General features: G+C 42.6%; 1 protein-coding gene across 9 annotated transcripts in view; it reads left to right on the top strand.

Moving 5' to 3' along the window:
• The window catches only part of LOC143040987 (zinc finger FYVE domain-containing protein 1-like), a 62,124-nt gene extending 47,317 nt beyond the window's left edge, over positions 1 to 14,807 (top strand). For 6 of the 9 annotated variants that reach the window (XM_076212456.1, XM_076212454.1, XM_076212455.1 and 3 more), the window contains 3 exons: positions 130 to 213; positions 8,532 to 8,627; positions 14,217 to 14,807. In XM_076212456.1, the coding sequence (XP_076068571.1) occupies positions 130 to 213; positions 8,532 to 8,627; positions 14,217 to 14,437 (401 nt within the window). In that variant the 3' untranslated portion in view covers positions 14,438 to 14,807. Of the gene's footprint in view, positions 1 to 129; positions 214 to 8,531; positions 8,628 to 9,405; positions 9,566 to 14,216 lie in introns of all 9 variants that reach the window. The other 3 variants (XR_012967766.1, XR_012967767.1, XM_076212457.1) reach the window with 3 other exon arrangements.
• The last annotated feature ends 8,631 nt before the right edge of the window (positions 14,808 to 23,438 follow it).

Here is a 23,438-nt window from a genome sequence, read left to right as displayed (position 1 = left end):
TGTTTCTTCTCAGAATAATATATGGTGGTAGAGCCCAAAGATTCTTACTGAATAATGTTGAAACTACAGGGTTCTGGTCTGTAAAACTTGAGGTACCAGTTGTTCATATAACACATTTTTATTTTGTAGCCCCAAGTGATCCTTTGTGGGAACCTAATAGTCACCAGGAAACAGACTACAACCAATGGATGGAACCCCAGGTCTTTCAGAAAGGTTATGATTCAAGTTATTCTTTGTTGTGCAAAGATGTAGTGTAATGGTCACTCTTTATCATGTATGGTGTTCACTGATATTTTTGGCTAGAAGCCTGGCTTGTTTGGCATTTGTAGTGGTTAAATAAGAGATGTAAAAAAAAGAAATTGGCCTGGCTCATGTTTGTCGTGTGTGCTAATGATATTTGGGCATTGTGTACTCATATCAGATGGAATTTGGTTAAGGGTAGTTTCTGTATTGGAGTATGCATGGTTATGGGCGTGAATTTCCTATGGAATGGTGTCTTCAGTGCCACTGGTGAGCTTTGAGATTGTTGTGATTGATACAAAGGTGTTAGTTTGGATTTCTAATTTCTTTGCACAAAACTGCACCAAGTTTAAAACCTGATTGAGGCTGGAAAAAAAATTAATCCAGCCTTTTCATGGGGGGGAGAAGATTATGAAAAATCTTGGAGTATTATTGACCTTAGATTAAGATTTGCAGTAATGCTGTGGTCCTACACAAAAAACAAAGGCACAAGTAATATCAAGAGAATAGAAAGAACAACAATCAAAATGGTCCCCAACCTAGTAGACAGATCATATAAGGACATTCTGAGCCTCAATTTTGGCACTCACATAAGTTTTAGCCCACACATCAAATTTATGATGGTGAGAATCAAGAAAATAAGCACACTAAAATCAATCACAAACTTGGGCTTTGGACAGTATAAGGAAATTCTAATCACAGTCAACAAACAGTTTTTGAGAACAGCACTCACTACATAGCATGGGTCACAATAGTCATCAAAACATAGATGTTGTATAAACTATACAAAACAAAGCATTGAGAATAAGGACAGGATGCACCAGAACCACCTGAAAGAATACATGCATCTCACTGCATCACATAAGCATGACCAAATGAGCACAGAAAATTACCCCAGCTTAATATTGCTCAGATATCTACAACTTACCACCTGTACAATAAAGTGCATCCTCACTAAAACTCTTGCACCTACAATGATTTTTATCCATGTTATTGACATGATGTTAAGTACAAGCTATGCTAACGTCTTTGCAGGTGAAGTAAAGATTATGAAAAAAGTGAAGAATGAGGACTCGCTAATATTCACTGGGAGCCACAAATGGAAAATTAATTCCAATACTAAAAAATGTAAACTATTGGAAGTATGCAGTAGCTCAAAAAGACCAACTTTAAACTTTCTTGAGAAGCAAGTAAAGGCAAAAGAGAAGAAACATTTGGGAGTGTTGATAGACATATCAGTAAGATTGTGTGAGGAACTTGTGAACAACTCCAGAAGATTAAGGAGGTTTTTTAATATATGGATGAAAAGATGATGGAAATTAATCCACCCAGGACTGGAATATACATAATTGGTATGGCCCCCCTACACAAAATGAAAAATACAGATTGACCTCTCATTAACGGACTAAAAGGGGGGTAACGGTGTCCGTTGATGTGAATAATCCGTTGATTTGGAGTGGTTTTTGGGTGGAATAGTGATTGCACGGCACTAAACAACAGCACCAAAAACACCGAAAACACAGCAAAAACACCGCAAACGCAGCTAATGAACGTCTGTTAATGAGAGGTCAATCTTTACAAGAAAGATTGAGAGAATACAAAGGGCAGCATCCAAATTAAATCCTTGCCTGGCAAATAATCCATTGAAGGTTACACTAAGAGCATTAAATCTGCCAGTAACGGACAGATCAAAGAGAAAGGTGGTTGGGACCAATGTAAAGTACCCATATGTTATGGTCCTGCAAGATTGACAGCAAAACTAACCCTTTTCGAAAGACTATGAACCCCTTCACTTCCATCAGGAGGTGTAGCCTTAAGAGGCTGACACTTGGTATACAGACTAGGCCCAAGATCTCCATCAAATTTAACAACAATTTATACACTTTTTTTTTTTTTTTTTCCACGTAGAGAGCTGACATCTGTCAACTCCTCCCCTCCCCCCTACCACTTTCAGCCAGTTGTCTCTTGCAAGAGGACAGGGGAGTCATATGAGACGTACAAAGAAAAGAAAAGAGAAGTAAAGCAAAAGGTAAAGGAGGCAAAGAGGAGAGCAGATGTGAAATGGGGTAGGAGTATGACAGAAAATTTTGAAAGTAATAAAAAGATGTTTTGGAAAGAAATTAAGAGAGGAAGAGGAGGCGAATCAAGTAGGGAAGAAAAGGTAAAAGGTACATATGGAGAGATGATAATGGAAGAGATGGCAGTGAGGGGAAGATGGGCAGAATATTTTAGGGAGTTGCTGAATGTGAAGGAGGATAGGGAAGGAAAGATAGCTGCAGTGGGAAATGCAAAGAAAATGAGAGTGATGAGTGAGGAGAATGGAGGAGAAATAAGGAAGGATGAGGTGAAGGCAGTTGTAAAGATGATGAAAGCAGGCAAGGCACCTGGTCTGGATGGATGCCATGCAGAATGTCTGAAAAAGGGAGGTTCAGTGATGGTGGACTGGTTGGTGAGGTTATTTAATGTTTGCTGGAGAGAGGGTAGAGTACCGGAGGACTGGAGAAGTGCCTGTATAGTTCCTCTTTACAAGGGAAAAGGGGACAAGTGTGAATGTAGTAATTTCAGAGGGATTAGCCTGTTGAGTGTAGTAGGGAAGGCTTATGGGAGGATCTTAATTGAGAGGATTAGGAGAGGAACAGAAGGAGTAATTGGTGAGGAACAGTGGATTTAGGACGGGTAGAGGTTGTGTAGATCAGATCTTTGTGGTAAGACAGATATGTGAGAAAGCTATAGGAAAGGGGAAGGATGTTTTTTGGGCTTTTATGGATCTGGAAAAGGCTTATGATAGGGTAGACAGAAAGGCACTGTGGGAGGTTATGCAGATTTATGGGATAGGAGGAAAGCTTTTGGGAGCTGTCAAGAGTTTTTATGAGAGTAGTAGAGCATGTGTTAGGATTAGAAATGGAGAGAGTGAGTGGTTTGAAGTAAAGGTGGGACTTCGTCAAGGATGCGTTATGTCGCCCTGGCTGTTCAACTTATACATGGATGGGGTGGTGCGAGAGGTGAATGCTAGGGTAGTGAGTCAGGGATTGGAGATGATTAAAGAAAATGGAGAAAAGTGGGAGGTGAGCCAGCTGTTGTTTGCGGACGACGCTGCGCTTGTGGCAGGGTCAGAGGAGGGATTGAGGAAGCTGGTGGCAGAGTTTGGGAGAGTATGTGATAGAAGAAAGCTAAAGATAAATGTGGGTAAAAGTAAGGTGATGAGATGTACAAGGGGTGAAAGTGGCAGTAGACTGGAAGTGAACATTAAGGGAGAGCGACTGGAGGAAGTGGATAGTTTTAGATACTTGGGTGCAAATGTAGCAGGAAAAGGTGGAGTGAAGGTGGAGGTAGAATGTAGATTGAGAGAAGCGAGTAAATGCCTTGGTGGTTTAAAGAGTGTAATGAGGAATAGACATTTGGGAATGGATGCGAAGAGGAGACTGTATGAAGGAGTGATTGTGCCAACAGCACTGTATGGGGCAGAAACGTGGAACATAAGGGAAGAAGAGAGAAGGAGTTTGAATGTGTTTGAGATGAGGTGTCTGAGAAGTATGGTGGGGCTTACTAGGCTGGATAGAGTGAGAAATGAGGAGGTGAGGAGGAGAACAGGGGTGAAAAAGGATTTGGGAGATAGGGTTGATGAAAGAATATTAGGATGGTTTGGACACATGGAAAGAATGAGTGAAGAAAGACTAGTAAAAGAGGTATGGAAGGCAGATGTGGAGGGAGTGAACATGAAGGGACGTCCTAGGATGAGGTGGATGGATGGGGTGAAGGGGGCTTTGGGGAAGAGGGGAATGTCTGTTGAGGAAGGAAGGGAGAGGACGGAAGACAGAGGTGAGTGGAGAATGGTTGTATATGGATGATGTTGTGACTGCATGAGGAGGAATGGGCAGGGGGGTGGGGGGTGGGGTAGTATGTGTGAGTAAATTTTGACGCAGCCCGAAGGGATTTCTCCCCGTCCTCGCCGTATATGCAAAGGGGGACGGAGAGAGGGGGTCGCCGATTAAATGAAGCGGCCTTGCTGTGGATGTACTGTGTCTTGCGACACTGCTTCTGACCCAGGGCGGTGGGCAGGGTGCAGGGATGACCCGTCATCCAGGAGGTGCTCAGATGAGAGGAAGGGTGGGAGGGGTGTGGAGTGTATTTAGGGATGAAATGGGTGGGAGTGTTTTTATGCCTTTCCCTTTTTGGCTACCTCCCTTGTAAGGGGGAAAAAGCCTTGGTATATGTATGTATGTATGTATGTCTCTTGCAAGAGAGACCCATGGCTCTGAGGTAACTGGCAATGGCCAATTTCCTGGGAGCTGTGGCTCTCCTGCATAGATCATGGACCAGTTAAGAATGGAAGAGTATGATAAATTGGAAGGAGTGGTGAAAGTTAGACAAAAGAAGGGAGAGTTTCTTGTCAAGGATATAGTGAACAAAAATAAGTATAGGCTTGTGTTATTTCATGGATAGAGTAATGGGAACAGAAGATGCACAATCACATAGAAATTACTTTTGCAATAGTGGGAAATGGCTTGAACGTGGCTGATCAGATGAAAGATGCGTTTAGGTTAGGCCTCTATAAAAGAGCATATATTCCCCCTAGCCCAGAGACAGAAGGACTAGTCATTGTCTCCTTCCTATCTATGCCCTTCTTGCTTTCCCCACCTCATCCCCATTCTCCAACCCATTCTCAGACATGCACAATAACACCAAAAGATGGCTGGCCAATTATCTGGCAGGCAGGAATGCTCATGTGTCATATAATGGCCAATCATCGCACATCAGAAACATTAAGAACGGAGTACCACAGGGGTCGGTTCTATCCCCCACATTATTTAATCTATACATGCATGACTTACCCACGCCAGACACCTCAGAAATACAAATCTTTTCCTACGCAGACGACATAACAATCACATGCACACATCGTAACACAGACAAAGCTGCAGAAATAATCCAGCCTTACCTTGACACACTCAACACATGGTTCATCACAAACAGACTCAAAATAGCTCCAACCAAATCTACAGCAACACTTCTCACCAACTGGACAAAAGAACACAAATACATACCTCATCTCTACATCAACAACACTCTAATACCACACACAAACACACCGAAAATTCTTGGTGTAACATACGATACATCCATGTCTTTCAAACAACACCTCACAAACATAAAAAACAAATGCACACCTAGACTTAACGCACTTAAGTCAATCACTGGAACAACATTTGGACAAAACAAAGAAACTAATATAACAATATACAAACAATGCATACGCTCAGTGATGAATTATGCGAGTCCTGCATGGGCTCCTAATCTCAGTGAGACACACCACAACACCCTTCAAATCATACAAAACAAAGCCCTAAAAACAATTACAGGCTGCACAAATACATCACCTACAGACCATTTACACCATGAAACAAAAGTCCTCAAAGTCAAGGACCACCTCGACATGAGAGGCACACAAACACTTGCTGCAGCCACCACAAACACATCACACCCGCTACACTACATAGCAGAACACCCACACACACCAAGAAACATTAAAACTACACCCAAAGACCTTTATTACACACAGATACTCTCTTCTCTTCCTCCACAACCACCAAATACCAGCCTCCGGAAACATATTCATAATCATATCACTCACCGCTCCATTAACACACTGAAAGACAACACACTGCTGCATGCCAGACCCCCTGATATCCACCCTTCTGAATCCTCTCTCCCACGTAAGGACAGAGTCCACTTGGCCAGACTGCGATGCGGTCACCACCCAGCACTTCTAAGCTACCAGAAGAGGCTGGACGACCGTGTTGTGAACAGCTGCCCAGGATGTAACACTTCACCCCATACCATACAACACATAATGGAAGACTGCATTATACACAATCATGCACGCAAACAACACAACATACACTCTATAAAGGATTTGTGGGAAAACCCAGTTTCGGCTGTGGCCTTCCTTGGGGAGACGGGACTGCTCGGACAGACAGTCTAGGGAACGACAACAACAACAACCCATTCTCAGTCTTCCCCTGCACCTTTCCTACCTTTCTCCTCATCCCCTTTCTTTTAATGCCCTCTTCTCTATAGGCCATTTACTGCTTAATTTTTATACACTCAGTATTTTAGGAATTTCAGTGACATCCTTATGAACCAGTCATGTAGCAGAAATAAATGATTGGAGACTAATCTCTCTGAAAAAGAATGCTCATTGCTTAATTTTTAATATCCCTCATTTCTTCTGCCTTAATGGTCTCCTTGACCAGCCCTACGGACCTGTCTTTGATGCATTATTGTCCCCCATGGTAGAAGTGCTGGTTATTGCCGTTGAGGTAATCCTCGTCTTCTTCCCCCTCCCCTTCTTCCCCCTCCCCTTCTTCCCCCTCCCCTTCTTCCCCCTCCCCTTCTTCCCCCTCCCCTTCTTCCCCCTCCCCTTCTTCCCCCTCCCCTTCTTCCTCCTCCCCCTCCCCCTCCCTTCTCCCTTCTCCCTTCTCCCTTCTCCCTTCTTTCCTCACCCTCCTCTCCCTCCTCTCCTGCCATCCCCTCCTGCCATCCCCTCCTGTCCTCCCCTCCTGTCCTCCCTCTCCTCTACTTCCCACCCCACTCCATCCTCTCCTACTCCCCCCTCCTCTCCTCCCTTCCCCCTCCTCTCCTCCCTTCCCCCTCCTCTCCTCACTCCCCCTTCTCCCTCCTCACCTCACTCCTCCCTTCCTCCTCCTCTTGTCACTCCTCCCTTCCCCTTCATCTCCTCCCCTCACTCCTCCCTTCCCCTTCATCTCCTCCCCTCACTCCTCCCTTCCCCTCCTCCTTGTCTCTCCCTTCTCTCTTCTTTTCCCCTTCTCATTTTCCCCTTTCTCCTTCCCCATCTCTCATAGCCTCTTCCTCCTCAACACCCTTTCTTCCTCTTCTCCTCATGCTCTCTTTTCCTCCTCCTTTACTTCTCCCCTTCCTTTCTTTCCCTTCTTCAACCTCCTACTTTCTTTTCCTTGCTCTCCTTCCCCTCCTCTTCTCCTCATGCTCTCTTTTCCTCCTCCTTTACTTCTCCCCTTCCTTTCTTTCCCTTCTTCAACCTCCTACTTTCTTTTCCTTGCTCTCCTTCCCCTCCTCTTCTTCTGCCCTCTTCTCCTTACCTTTCTCACCTTTTCCTTCCTCCTGTAACCCTCCTTTTATTCCCCTCATCTTTTTTCTTCTGCCTCTCCTTCTCCCTCCTCCCATACCCCCTCATCTTCTTCCCTCCCTCTCCTTCCCCCCTCTCCTTCTCCCCTCTCCTTCACCCCCTCTCCTTCCCCCCTCTCCTTCCCCCCTCTCCTTCCCCCCCTCTCCTTCCCCCCTCTCTCCTTTCCCCCTCCTCTACTTCCCCTGCCTCTCCCTCTCCCTCCTCTCCTTCCCCTGCCTCTCCTTCTCCCTCCTCTCCTTCCCCTGCCTCTCCTTCTCCCTCCTCTCCTTTCCCCTCCTCTCCTTTCCCCTCCTCTCCTTTCCCCTTCTCTCCTTCCCCCCCTCTCCTTCCCCCTCCTCTCCTTCCCCCTCCTCTCCTTCCCCCTCCTCTCCTTCCCCCTCCTCTCCTTCCCCCTCCTCTCCTTCCCCCTCCTCTCCTTCCCCCTCCTCTCCTTCCCCCTCCTCTCCTTCCCCCTCCTCTCCTTCCCCCTCCTCTCCTTCCCCCTCCTCTCCTTCCCCCTCCTCTCCTTCCCCCTCCTCTCCTTCCCCCTCCTCTCCTTCCCCCTCCTCTCCTTCCCCCTCCTCTCCTTCCCCCTCCTCTCCTTCCCCCTCCTCTCCTTCCCCCCTCGCCTTTCCCCTCCTCTCCTTCCCCCTCCTCACCTTTCCCCTCCTCTCCTTCCCCCTCCTCTCCTTCCCCCTCCTCTCCTTCCCCCTCCTCTCCTTCCCCCTCCTCTCCTTCCCCCTCCTCTCCTTCCCCCTCCTCTCCTTCTCCCTCCCCTCCTCCCTTCTTTCCTTTCCCCTTTTCTCCTTCCCCCTCCTCTCCTTCCCCTCCTCTCCTTCCCCCTCCTTTTACTTCCTACTCTATACTGGGCAAATGTAGATGCTCTTGGCGCTTAATGTACTCTACTTCTTACATTGTATGGGTCCTTGTTTCATTGAAATTTGAAATTCCCCACAGCATATACCTGATGCCCTGGTGACAAGTGTATGTCATTTTATGGCACTGGTACATGTTCCTGGTTTAGTGACCAATATTTTCAGTGTAATTTGTAGCTAATTTAACTTCTTTTGGTATTTTTTTATACTTTTTCATGTTTGAAACTTGAACTATGGTGTGGTGATTACAAAATATAATTACTTGATTACAGGCAGGCACAGTTTGGCAGATGAGCGGGAAATTAGAGTTAGACAAGTTAGTGAAGCCATTTCAGGGACTCTGGCTACTGTGGCAAAATATCCAATTGGTAAGTAGAACCTGAAAGGTTTCATTTTAAGAGTTTGTATTTACATCTGATCTAGAGTATCAGTACCTATATCCTAGACTGAGCATGTCAATTGCTTGGTTGTAGTAAGTTTGGTTGACCAAACATCCACGAGTTATGAGTGTCATTATTGATTGTATGTTTTCCATCATAGCTTTACCCAGCCTGATGTTAAAGATGACTCCAAGGTAGGGGTTTATGAGGTCTTCAGGGGCTATATTCATAAAAATTCTTAGATTTTAAGACTTGTTTTAAAATCACAAATAAAACACAGTCAGATAAAAAAAAAAGGACTATAAATGGGAAATTATATATTTTGACTGCTAACAGTAGTCCTATTCAGTAGTACAAAGTGGGAGGGGGGATGATATATATATATATATATATATATATATATATATATATATATATATATATATATATATATATATATATATATATATATATGTATATATATATATATAGTATGTTTATGTAAAGAGCACCCTCTTACAAAAAGTGAAACTAGGAGAGGAACACTGAAAGAAGCTACTAGTTTCTCTTTTTGTAAAAGGGTTTTACTTGAATATAGCATACCCTCTTCCCACTTTGTATTACTGAAGAAGACTGCAATTAGCAATCAAAATATGTAGATTTTCTGTTCCCAGTCTTTTCTTCTGCTCCAACTGTGGTGTTGTTTGTGATTTACAAATACATTACTACATTTTTTTTAGTGGTTAATTTATAATGTGTAGATGTCACCTTTCAACTGGCTTTTCAGTCAAAGCTCCTTTCAAAACTCCTCAAGACTTCAACCCAACAAAGAAATCCCTCCCACAACAAGCAAGAGCTATACTGGCATGACATCGTTCAGGTCACCACCCAGCTTTAAAACAATATCAACATAGAATTGGCCTGGCTACAGAAGCAAACTGACCCAGGTGGAATCACCAAATGTATGATTCCAACTTGGGCCATATTCTTGGAAAATAAGAATATAGCCCAAGTTGAAATGATACATGAATTTGAATCTATGTATGATAAATAGGAGAGATAGAGAGAGGACCTCACAAGTATTGCTCCTTTCCTGTATACTACATATATATACCATAGGCTTTTTCCCCCATACAAGGGAGTTAACAAAAAAACGAGCATAGAAACCACTCCCACCCATTCCATCCCCACATACTCCACTCACATCCACCCCCTTCCCTCCCTCTTATCTTGACAACTCCTGGGTGATGGGTCATCCGTGCATCTCACCCACTGCCCTGGGTCAGAAGCAGTGTTGCAAGACACAGCACATCCACAGCAAGGCCGCTTCATAAAATTGGTGACCCACTCTCTCCATCCCCTCATACATAAATGGATAAGACAAAGAGAAATTCATTCGGTCTGTGTCAATTTATTTTTCACACATACTCCCTCAACCCCCCATCCCCCACTCACTCCCCCTTATACATTACAGCATCATCCATACACAACCATTCTACATTCACCCCTTATTTTATATCTTCTGTCCTCTCCCATCCTTCCTCAACAGACATTCCCCTCTTTCCCAATACCCCTTTTACCCCCCCCCCCCCCCCCCCCCATCCATCCATCTCGTCCTTGGTCACCTCCTCATGCTAAGAGGAGATTGTAGGAAGGAGTGATTGTATCAACAGCTCTGTATGGGGCAGAAACATGGAACGTAAGAGAGGAGGAGTTTGTGTTTAAGATGAGGTGCCTGAGAAATATGGTAGGGATCACTAGGCTGGATAAGGTGAGAAATGAGGAGGTGAGGAGGAGAATGGGGGTGGAAAGGGAATTGGGAGATAGGGTTGATAAAAGAGTATTGGGATGGTTTGGACACATGGAAAAAATGAGTAAAGAAATATTAGTAAAAGAGGAATGGAAGGAAGAGGTAGAAGGAGTGAACATGAGGGGACAACCAAGGATGAGATGGATGGATGGGGGCAAAAGAGGCATTGGAAAAGAGGGGGATGTTTGTTGAGGAAGAACGGGAGAAGACAAAAGATAGGGGTGAATGGAGAATGGTTGTGTATGGATGATGCTGTGATGCATGAAAGAGGGACTATGTGTGAAAAAATAAATTGACACAGCCTGAAGGGATTTCTCTCTGTCTTCTCCATTTCTGTATGAGGGGACGGAGATGGGGGTATGCCTATTTAATGAAGTGACCTTGCTGTGGATGTGCTGTGTCTTGCGACACTGCTTCTGACCCAGGGCAATGGGCGAAATGCAGGGATGACCTGACATCCAGGAGGAGCCAAGATAAGAGGGAGGGAGGTGGGTGGATGGAAGTGGAGTATATGAAGATGGAATGGGTGAGAGTGGATTTTATGCTTTTGTTTTTGGCTACCTCCCTTTTAAGAGGGAAAAGGCCTTTGGTGTATGTATGTATACCTGGTCTTTTCAACATAAAAAAAAAGAAAAAAAATATATGTATATATATATATTTTGTGCTTGATCATAGGAGGGCGTCACCAATAATCTGTATTGCCGGTAAACCTCAAAAGGATTCAAATTATAATTGAACATATATATAGAATGTCTGTACTGTAGTACTTTGTATTTCAATATATGAAAGACTATAGCATGATACAAATGGAATACATAGAGGATCAGTGAAAGGTACCTGGTAATTGTTGTCCTGGAAAATGGAAGGCAGAGAGAATCATTTCCTTGCCGCCCATTTTCAGAATCCAACAGTGCACACACTAACACTTGGAGATACTGCTGCCAATTGGTCTCCAAACTGGGCCCAAGTTCTGTCATTTCTTCCACCTTTTCACATAAGGAGAGCTGATAACTGACAACTGCTTCATTGTGCTACTTTTGACCAGCAACATAGAACTAGTCCTACTTAAATATCACACAACCAGCACACCAGAGCTGCTTCCAAGAGAGATACATAGGAGACATTGAGGACCATTGTCAGCCAATATGGGGCTGTGGGTTTCCAGGTGGTGAAAATTGAGGCAGGGTCAGAGGGGGGATTAATCTCTTCAGTACGAGTCAAATTCTCATGCACAGCATCAGATGCCTGATGTACGATGATTCAGTGATGCATCACAATACTTGCGTTATAAAATATATAGTCACTGATGATTTACTTAAAGTTCTCTTTCGCTCAGTAATAATAAGCACAGAAAATGCGATCAAACCAGTTCACAGAATTTGAGGGTCACTCAGCTACATACATACATACATATACCAAGGCTTTTTCCCCCTTACAAGGGAGGTAGCCAAAAAGGAAAAGGCATAAAATCATTCCCACCCATTTCATCCCTGAATACACTCCACACCCCTCCACCCTCCTTCCCATCTTAGCACCTCCTGGATGATGGGTCATCCCTGCACCTTGTCCACTGCCCTGGGTCAGAAGCAGTGTCGCAAGACACAGCACATCCACAGCAAGGCCGCTTCATTAAATCGGCGACCCCCCCTCTCCGTCCCCCCATGCATGAAGGAGAAGACGGGGAGAAATCCCTTCGGGCTGCGTCAAAATTTGCTCACACATACTACCTCACTCCCCATCCCTACAACTACAAAATAAATGTAATTAGGATGCCAATGCTGGTATCCTTGTATACCCACTCATGCCTCGTGACACCTATGTAGGCATCATCATTTGGAAGAGGTTAAGGCATTGATAGAGTCTGGGAAGGTATTCAATAGGAGAAGGTTGAAAGTGAATGGTGTGGGTAAAAGTAAGGTGATGAGATGTACAAGGGAGTGGATAGCAGCAAGCTGGAAGTAAGTCATGAAGGAAAGAGGCTAAAGGGAGTGGATAGTTGTAAGTATTTGGGATTGCATGTGGCAGGAAATGGAGGAGTTGGGGGTAGAGGTAAATTGTAGATTGAGAGAAGCAAGTAAATGTCTTTGGGGATTAAAAAGTGTCATGAGAAATCTGCATCTGGGAATGGATGCAAAGAGAAGATTACCATATGAAGGGGTGATTGTGCCGACAACACTGTATAGGGCAGAGATTTAGTGTTAGAGAGGCAGAAAGGAGAAGTTTAAATATGTTCAAGATGAAATGTCTCAGAAGTATGATGGGGGTTATAAGGTTGAATAGTGAAAAATGAGGTGAGGAGGAGAGCAGGGGTGGAAAGGGAAATGGCAATTAGGGAAGAGGAAAGAGTACTAGTTATGGGTTGAATACATGGAAAGAATGACTGAAAAAAAAGGATTACCAAAAGAGGTGTGAGAAGCAGAGGTGGATGGAGTGAACTTGAGGGAATGACTGAAAAAGAGATGGATGGATGGATGGGTGAAAAGGGGTCTGAGCAAGAGGGGAATGACTGTTGAACAAGGAAGGGAGAAGGCAGAAAATAGGGGTGAGTGGAGGATGGCTCTGTATATATGGGACTTTGACACAGCCTGAAGATTTTCTTCCCATCTTGTCTATTTTCAACATGAGGGGACAGAGATGATGGGGGATTGCTGATTAAGTGAAACTGCTTTGTGAATGTACTGTCATACTGCATTGCTTCTGACCCAGGCAGTGGGCAGGAGAAAGGGATGACCCTTCATCTATGAGGTGGTAAGATGGGAGTGTAATGTGTTGGGAGTGAGAGTGGGTGTGGGTGTGTGCCTTTGACTCAGCTACCACCCTTAGAAGGGGGAGAAAATCCTTAGTATATAGATAGACAGAAAATTAAGGCTGATCCATTAATCAAATTCTCCTCCCAGTCTGCATCCTCAAAGAATTTCCTCAAGGCTGAGAAGTCTACTCTCCCAAAGTTGAGTCTATTTCTCCTCCGTGATTAATTCCTTGGCTATATTTTGTACTCTCTGATAGAAATGGTAAAGAACAGTTACAGGGGAAGAGGATAAAGGAGGGACAGTCTTAGTACAATAATAGCATCATTCCTCTATGAGTAGAGATTTTACTCTTGACATAAACATAGGATGTGTGACTCTAGTCCATGGAGACACCCCAAAGCAGTCCCAAAAGCATTGGCTGCATGATAACATGTGGTCAGTACCCCAGTCAGTACAAGTCTCATTTTGCTTTTTAAGTTGATCAGTTTCTGCTATTTGAGCCAGGTTTGTGGCTCTTTTGTGTTCAAGATGTCACTTTGTCATGAAACTTTGATTCATGTGAAGAAGTTGATCATGGTAATTTCAGCTCATTTGCAAATTCACTCGTCACCATTGTCAAGTCTTTGTAACTTGGGAATCTTTCTATTCTTTATTTTGGCCCCAGTATCATCCTGATCAATTTCCTGAATGATATTACTTACCTTGATTTGTGGAAATCCTTGGAAATTAGCCATTGGTGATCTATAATATAAACAAACTTTTTTTATATGATCTACTACTTGTTTTATATTTTGAATGATGTAAAAAAGAAAAAAATTACTAGTTTCCCCCACAGACTTTTTCCAAAAGCTGGAACCACCAATGTATGTATTTACTTGTTAAAGTACACAGGAAAGGAGCAACATTCATTGGGTCCCATCTTCTCCTCATCAGTTTATCATACGTAGCCTCAAGTTCATGTATGAATGTATATATGTATGTACATTTAGAGTTCATTGTAGTTGTCATACTTATTGAAATGGAATAATCTGTTTGCAGATTTACTTAAGCATACAGCTCGACCAACATACTGGGTGCCGGATGAAGAAATAGAGCATTGTGCTGTGTGCAAGTCACCGTTTGGTCCACGTCTAGTGCTACATCACTGCCGAGCTTGTGGAGAGGGTGTATGCCATCCATGTTCCCAAAACCTTCATCCAGTCAAAGAACGTGGATGGGACCACCCAGTCCGTGTATGTGACAACTGCTACAAAACATAATTCCTTTTGCAATGATCATAGGTGGTTGTTATGTTTATATGTAGCCAGATGCTGCATTGTTTGGCAAGGAATATTTGTAGAGCTTGGGGATGTAGTGGTCAACATTGTTTATTAGTCATTTTGTACTCCTATCAGTGCATGATCTTGGATAAGAAAAGAGAAAAAAAAGATGGGTTACATTTTTATATTGAAAGTAAACTGAAAAGAAAAAAAAAAGAAATAGAAATATTTAGTGGTTCTTTTTGAACACGTCCATTACTCATTCTTGATATCTTCAATTGTGGTTTCCTAATCACAGGTTTAGTTGTTTGGTTGTCACTGTTTATTCAATTTGTAATGAGTGTTGTGGAGAATTATATATTGAAAACCACTTGGATGTATTCATACTTACACTCCTACTGATTTGTATGCATTTGTACTTGGGAATATAATTCCTTCATTCATAATTGTGGGTCATTAAATTAAGTATATTTGCACACCAGCAGAATTGTTAAAACATACATGCACATTCATTTACATATGAGCAGATTCCTACATTCATACATACATACCCAGTATGTATATGCCATATGTGTATGCCTGTATATGCACATATATACTATATGCTTGTGCCTCATACTTTTATATGCTATGTATGTACATACACACATGCACAGTCTTGTATGTATTTAAATATGAAAGGAAATTGAAGTTGCCTACGATGGAAAGATGGGGAGGGGACTGCCTATCCTATTTAGGGGCAGGATTTATGCATTGCTTGGCTATAATTCATTATGGATAAGAACAATGAGAATATTCATGTTTTTTTAATGTTAGAAATATATTGAGTGTGGTAGGAGTGGTATATAATGACTAGTCATTAACGTGATTCTTGTATCAGTCAGCTATTATAGAATGGCTTTATATCAAGTGGCAAAGTGGGTGATGGACTGGTAGGATAGTGAAATGCATGATTAGCGCACCATAGTCAGGGAATGTCATCTCTATTTTTAAGTAGCAAGAAGAATCATTTTCATGCCATGGGTAAAGGAACTATGCTGTAAACCCCACCAGGGTGACACACTTTGCGATTTTTGAATGATGCCACGAAACTGTTTGGTTCAGGGACAAACTTTGAATTGGAAGGAGCTTGGTTAACCAATACCCCCTGGCAAGACCTCTTGCATTCCAGAGTCTACTCCCTTAACTGGATAAGATCACCTGGTGCTAATCAGAACAAAGTTTTTAAAGTGTGGCACTTGGTGAAAGGGGTTAGTTTTTTTTCATTGTATCACTCGTATATGGTGTAGTTGTTTTGAATATGGCTGGCCAGTGATATGAATGTCGGAAATTGTGGAGAGTTTAGTGGATGTTTTGGAAGTTATAGATGAATGATGGCTGTGTGTCTGTAGTTCTGATGTGATAACATTTTGGTGCAGTGTGTTGTATAGTTTTTAGTGATGAAGGTCTTGGGATTTGTTATGCTAAGAATATAAAGTATTTGGAATTTCAGTCATTGTGTATGTGGTAATAAGAGTTATTTTTTGATGCTTGTATATGAATTGATATGTGTATATATGGTTACGAATTTTATGTGGTGTAGATATATTTTTTCTTATCGCAAGTGGGATTGTGACTGAATGAAATGTGGTGATGATTGAGTTCTCTAGTGAAGTGGTGTGGTGCCACTGGTAAAGTGGTTATTAAAGTAAGTCGCATATGTTGGGGATCTATATAGTGGACAGATAACTGCTGTCCAGTATGGTGGCATTATTTGTATATTTTGTAATGGCAGATGCTAGGCCATTGTGTACAGCCTGAGGGCAGACCCAAGACTGAAGGAGTTTCATTTCAGCAAGACTCCAGTCAGGCCAGAGTCCACTCCCAGGTGAAATTTGGCAAAAGTCATTAATATTGAATGAAGTTAGGTTAGCCATTTCATTATTATGGCTTCCATATAGATTTCCTCTTGGCAATTGCCACATAGTTTTACTCTACTAAGGATCAGGTTCCAGCTTGAACTGGGTCTTAATTAAAGAAAATCTCATTTAGGCTGGAATCCAACTCTCGTTTGAGTAAGATTATTTAGTATTTGCCATATTGATGTATGTATCATGCCCAGTGTCCTCACTCATGAATGATTTATGAATAGACATTTTCTTGGAGGATAAGGGTTAGGATATAAGGGAAGGGATGGGATAGGGATAGAACAAGCCTTTACAGACAACAGACCTTGATAGAACAGACCTAGCAAAAGTAACAGCATCAAAAGTAAAAGCAAGAGCAACTAGATGGGGATAGAAATTAGTGCTCAGAACATGGTATAAGGTGTTGATTATGGGTTTAAGTTGGTTATGGGACTTTCATTTTTGGTATTGGTGAGGTTGGAAATATTACTGATCATTTTGACAGAGGGATTAATTCCATTGTGGAAGTATGCTTCATAGTTTGTTCAAGGTTGTGCCATATGATAACTTCGTGTGTGTGTTTACCTAATTATAGTATACAGGAAAGGAGCAATGCTCTGGGTCGTGTCTCCTATTCTCCAATTTCCTATCATACCTAGACTCCAATTCATGTATGATTCCAATGTAATCTATATCGTTTATTTCCAATTATCGTATTTAGACTTGAACTCGTATATTGTTCCAGCTTGGGATATATCACCTAAACTATTCCACGTAGTTATACATCTATATGGAAAATGTATTTCTTTACATCCTTGGTATGTGTGGTCTTTCTTAATTTACTTCTATAACTTCTTAAAGCCCTCCCATCTTTAATCAGGAGATCTCATCTATCAATGCAATAGATCCCCTTTAGTAACCTGAACACTAATCATGTCACCTCTTTCTCTTCAATCTTTCAAGGTGTGTGTGTGTGTGCACACACATGTACACTTGTTTGATGCCAGAAGGATAGGCGAGATTAAGGGCTTTTGTATGAAATTGGATACTTATTCTCATGTCTTCAATAGGAGAACCTTGGTTTTTGAATGTAGATGATGTGGTTCTGGTGCATTCCATTCTTTTTGCTTTGTTCTACATTGTCCAAAGATGTCTTTTTGCAGGGGGCTGAAGGGGGATTATTATTTTTTTTTAAACTTTAGTCTGGAATCTGTATGGGGCAGAAACATGGAACATAAGAGAGGAAGAGAAAAGGAGTTTGAATGTGTTTGAGATGAGGTGTCTGAGAAGTATAATGGGGGTTACTAGGCTGGATAGAATGAGAAATGAAGAGGTGAGGAGGAGAACAGGGGTGGTAAGGGAGTTGGGAGATAGGGCTGATGAAAGAGTATTAGGATGGTTTGGACACATGGAAAGAATGAGTGAAGAAAGATTAGTAAAAGAGATATGGAAGGCAGATTTGGAGGGAGTGAACATGAGGGGGCAACCTAGGATGAGGTGGATGGATGGGGTGAAGGGGGCTTTGGGGAAGAGGGGAATGTCTGTTGAGAAAGGACAAGACAGGGGTGAATGGAGAATGGTTTTATATGGATGATGATGTGATGCATGAGGTGGAATGGGTGGGGGGATGTGGGTGAGGTAGTATGTGTGAGGAAAATTTGAAGCAGCCTGAAGGGATTTCTCCCCGTCTTCTTTTCTGCATGGGGGGACGGAGACGGGGGGGGTTGCCGACTTAATGAAGCGGCCTTGCTGTGGATGTGCTGTGTCCTGCGACACTGCCTCTGACCCAGGGCAGTGGACAGGATACAGGGATGACCCGTCATCCAGGAGGTGCCAAGATGAGAGGGAGGGTGGAGGGGAGTGGAGTGTATTTAGGGATGGAATGGGTGGGAATGGTTTTTATGCCTTTTTCTTTTTGGCTACCTCCCTTGAAAGGGGGAAAAGCCTTGGTTTATGTATGTAGTCTTAAATTGGCCCCTCTATTGAATCAACTTGTTAGGCTTCATTCAGAAGAAAATCTGAAGAACATAATACTCCAAGACCTTTGACCTGATGATGTTCAATACAGGTTTTATTATTACTAATATTCATTCAACTTAAGGGCAGACTTATGTAAAAGATATTCACCATAGGGACCAACTTGGATAAAAATGGTTTAGATCAGTGAAGACCTGGTTTTGAGTTGGGGGCCCCAACCTCAGCTGAATGAAACTGACAGGAATATACCATGAGGGAACTTTTTGTATTAAAGTGGTCAAAGAAGGTAAAGTTATGAAATTAGATTTGAAAGGGATTAAGTGTGGGGAAATAGTGGGGTTCAGATTTTAATTGCAGTTAGGGGACACAGAAATAATTGTAGTAATTAGGATAAGATAGAGTTAGGGATGAGGATTTGAGATTGGGTTGAAAATGAAGAATGTTAAATTACTATGGGATGTGTATAGATAAGACATAAATATGGCAAAGATAGGATGAAGTTAGGATTGAGGATTTGGGATTGGATTAAAAACAAAGGATTAAATCCTTTGTACCATGGGATATATGTAGAGTCATTGCGGCAAATGCCACATCTGGATAGACATGACCCCAGCCTGATTGAGAGCATGATTGGAAGGTATTCTAATCAGGCCATGGTCTGTTCTTCAGCTTAAGGAAATCTGATATAATTTCTCCTAACAGAATATATACAGTGCACTATTGTAATGAAATGGTTGAAATTGGAGAATGGAGGTAGTATTAGGGGTTTTATGTTTTGAATTGGGAGTATTCTAGGTGTGCAAGCAGTTGGTACGACTGGCACATATTAGACATTGGCTCCTCCAACTGTAAGATTTTGCTGGTCAAATAATAATATATCCCAAAGGCTAGATTATATACTATACTGACTTTGTTGGAATCAGAGGGATCAACAGCAGGTTTCTGCAAGTAGTGGTCATGCAAGGTACATATCAGTCATCAAAATCTTTCAACATTCATAAAACCTGGAGATGTTTACCTAATCAATTAATCAGTCTCTTCCCTCTGGTCTCTTGCAGTAGACCTGTGGCCTTCAGGTCACTGGCAACAGACTCGTTTACCCAATTGTGTATAGGTATATACATATGCACAGGTAAATCCTGGATGTACAAGCTAATTGAGAGCATGAGATCTGTTTATTATCTCGATTCTTAAGTGAAATGAAGGATTTGTTAAGAAAGTAGGACTAGAGACTAATGCCTCTCAACTACCTCTCAGAAATCACTAAAATACTTCCTGAGCATGTCAAGCAGAAAGGTTTAGAAGTAACCATAGCAATGGAATAGATTGATATAATGGCCATGTGTTTATATCATTAGTAAGGTATAATGTGTATTAAGGTAGTTAATGGTTTGTCACAAGTTTGAAATAGTGTGACACTTTATTGAACAAAAGTGTTAGTTGGTGACTCACTGTTGTCATTGTAGTCAGCTGAATGCATATGGTGACTGGTGTTTGAATTTCCTTAAATGGATTTGTTCATCTAACAAGTATATTACTTAGCATGATAAAAAAAAAGCCACAGGGGTAAAGAGGAAATATATATATACATACATGCACTAAGGGCTTTTTCCCCCCGTACAAGGATAGTAGCCAAAGTCAAAAAGCATAATTCCACTCCCACCCATTTCATCCCCACAGCACATCCACAGCAAGGCCACTTCATTTAATCGGAAATATAACAGTAACATATATTGGTATGTTACAGACTTAAAAACAAACTTGAATCATTGATGTAGATTCACTATAGGCTGAACACAAATGGCAACTGGAATTTAGAACTTTCTAATGAAAATTTATTCCTCTTACAAGTATAGAAATAGACTAAGATAAGCGAGTGATAAAAAAAGAATTGCATTAGTAAAATATGTATACGACAGACTATATTTACTGATAATTAAATTATTATTATTTTGCTATCATCTGAGTGTCAATGGTGACTGGTATCCTCGTGAAGATAAACTTCCCTTACATGTTTAAGTTAATGCATGTTACAGTAGATATCACTGCCATAATTCAACCATAAAACAAAAATAATACCTACAGTAGCATTGATTTTAAGCATGCAGCCCATAATCATGTGAGCTTTTGTACATGCATATACCAAGGGCTTTTTCTCCCCTTACAAGGGAGGTAGCCAAGGGAAGAGGCTTTTGTATTGCACTAAAATTGATTAACATATGGTACGGGGCAACCATGGATGAGATGGAGTGGATGGGGGTAAAAGGGGGCATTGGGAAAGATGAGGATGTCTGTTGAGGAAGGAAGGGAGAAGACAGAAGGGGATGGGGAGGTTAGGGAGTATGTGTGAATGATATTTTGATGTAGCAAAAGGATTTCTCCCAGTCTTCTAATTTTTTGCATGAAGGGATGGAAAAGGGAGGTCGCCGATTAAATGAAGTGACCTTGCTGTGGATGTGCTGCATCTTGTTGCATTGCTACTGATCCAGGGCAGTGGGTGAGATGCAGGGAAGATCCGTCATCCAGGAGGAGCCAAGAAAAGAGGGAAGGGGGTGGTGGTGAATGGGAGTGGAATATGTAGGGATGAAATGGGTGGGAGAGGATTTATGCTTTTGACTTAGGCTACCTCCCTTGTATGGGGGAAAAAGCCCATGGTGTATGGATGTACATTTAACATACATATACCAAACGCTTTTTCCTCCTTACAAGGGAGGTAGCAAAAAAATAGACATAAAAACTACTCCCATCCATTCTATCCCCAAGGGAAGAGATAGGGATGAGTGGAGAATGACTATGTATGGATGATACAGTTATGCAAGGAATCACAGGTAGGGGGTGCTCATGTGTGAATGATATTTTAACGCAGGCCGAAGGGATTTCTCCTTGTCTTCTCTTTTTCTGCATGAAGGGATGGAGAGGGGGGTTGCCAGTTAAATGAAGCGCCCTTACTATGGATATACTGTCTTGCTGCATTGTTTTTGACCCAGGGCAGTTTGCAGATTCAGGGATGACCTGTCATCCATAAGGTGTAAATCTCAAGGCCTTGTAAACAAAGATTCTCATCAATCAAGTGTTTATTAACCACTTCAGTACGACTCAAATTCTTGCACACAGCATCGGCTGCCATATGTAATTTGCATCACACTATTCACATTATAAAATAGAAAGTCATTGCTGTATTACCCATTCTCTTTTACTCTGAGTAATAATAAACACAGAAACATAATCGAACCCCAGTTCACAGCATCCAGGGATAACTGATGTACATACATATACCAAGGCTTTTTCCCCCTTACAAGGGAGGTAGCCAAAAAGGGAAAGGCATAAAATCATTTCCATCCATTCCATCCCTGAAAACACTCCACACCCCTCCACCCTCCCTCTTATCTGAGCACCTCCTGGATGACGGGTCATCCCTGCACCTTGTCCACTGCCCTGGGTCAGAAGCAGTGTCGCAAGACACAGCACATCCACAGCAAGGCCGCTTCATTAAATTGGCGACCCCCCCTCTCCGTCCCCCCATTGCATAAAAGGAGAGGACGGGGAGAAATCCCTTCGGGCTGCGTCAACTTTTGCTCACACATACCACCTCACCCCCCCCACCCCCTGCCCATTCCACCTCATGCAATCACAACATCAACCATTCTCCATTCACCCGTCTTCTGCCCTCTCCCGTCCTTCCTCAACAGACATTCCCCTCTTCCCCAAAGCCCCCTTCACCCCATCCATCCACCTCATCCTAGGACGTCCCCTCATGTTCACTCCCTCCACATCTGCCTTCCATACCTCTTTTACTAGTCTTTCTTCACTCATTCTTTCCATGTGTCCAAACCATCCTAATACTCTTTCATCAACCCTATCTCCCAGCTCCTTTTCCTCCCCTGTTCTCCTCCTCACCTCCTCATTTCTCACTCTATCTAGCCTAGTAACCCCCATCATACTTCTCAGACACCTCATCTCAAACACATTCAAACTCCTTCTCTCTTCCTCTCTTATGTTCCATGTTTCTGCCCCATACAGTGCTGTTGGTACAATCACTCCTTCATACAATCTCCTCTTAGCATCCATTCCCAAATGTCTATTCCTCATTACACTCTTTAATCCACCAAGACATTTACTCACTTCTCTCAATCTACATTCTACCTCCACCTTCACTCCACCTTTTCCTGCCACATTTGCACCCAAGTATCTAAAACTATCCACTTCCTCCAGTCGCACTCCCTTAATGCTCACTTCCAGTCTACTGCCATTTTCACCCCTTGTACATCTCATCACCTTACTTTTACCCACATTTATCTTTAGCTTTCTTCTATCACATACTCTCCCAAACTCTGCCACCAACTTCCTCAATCCCCCCTCTGATCCTGCCACAAGCGCAGTGTCGTCCGCAAACAACAGCTGGCTCACCTTACACTCTTCTCCATTTTCTTTAACCATCTCCAATCCCTTGCCCATCACCCTTGCATTTACCTCTCGCACCACCCCATCCATGTATAAGTTGAACAGCCAGGGCGACACAACGCATCCTTGACGAAGTCCCACCATTACCTCGAACCACTCACTCTCTCCATTTCCAATCCTGATACAAGCTCTACTACTCTCATAAAAACTCTTGACAGCTCCCAGAAGCTTTCCTCCTATCCCGTATATCTGCATAACCTCCCACAGTGCCTTTCTGTCTACCCTATCATAAGCCTTTTCCAGATCCATAAAAGCCCAAAAAACATCCTTCCCCTTTCCTATAGCTTTCTCACATTTCTGTCTTACCACAAAGATCTGATCTACACAACCTCTACCTGTCCTAAATCCACTGTTCCTCACCAATTACTCCTTCTGTTCCTCTCCTAATCCTCTCAATCAAGATCCTCCCATAAGCCTTCCCAACTACACTTAACAAGCTAATCCCTCTGAAACTACTACATTCACACTTGTCCCCTTTTCCCTTGTAAAGAGGAACTATACTGGCACTCCCCCAGTCCTCCGGCACTCTACCCTCTCTCCAGCAAACATTAAATAACCTCACCAACCAGTCCACCATCACTGTACCTCCCTTTTTCAGACGCTAATGCCGACATACTCGTATACTTGCTCGCGCCTCATGACACCTGCATAGGTGTCATTATACCAAAATGGTTAAC

This window comes from Oratosquilla oratoria, chromosome 30 (genome assembly GCF_046742065.1).
Source record: "Oratosquilla oratoria isolate Oo_2021 chromosome 30, ASM4674206v1, whole genome shotgun sequence".
Classification (NCBI taxonomy): domain Eukaryota; kingdom Metazoa; phylum Arthropoda; class Malacostraca; order Stomatopoda; family Squillidae; genus Oratosquilla; species Oratosquilla oratoria.
Note: the sequence above shows the minus strand (reverse complement) of the source record. Positions and strands in the feature narration are given on the sequence as shown.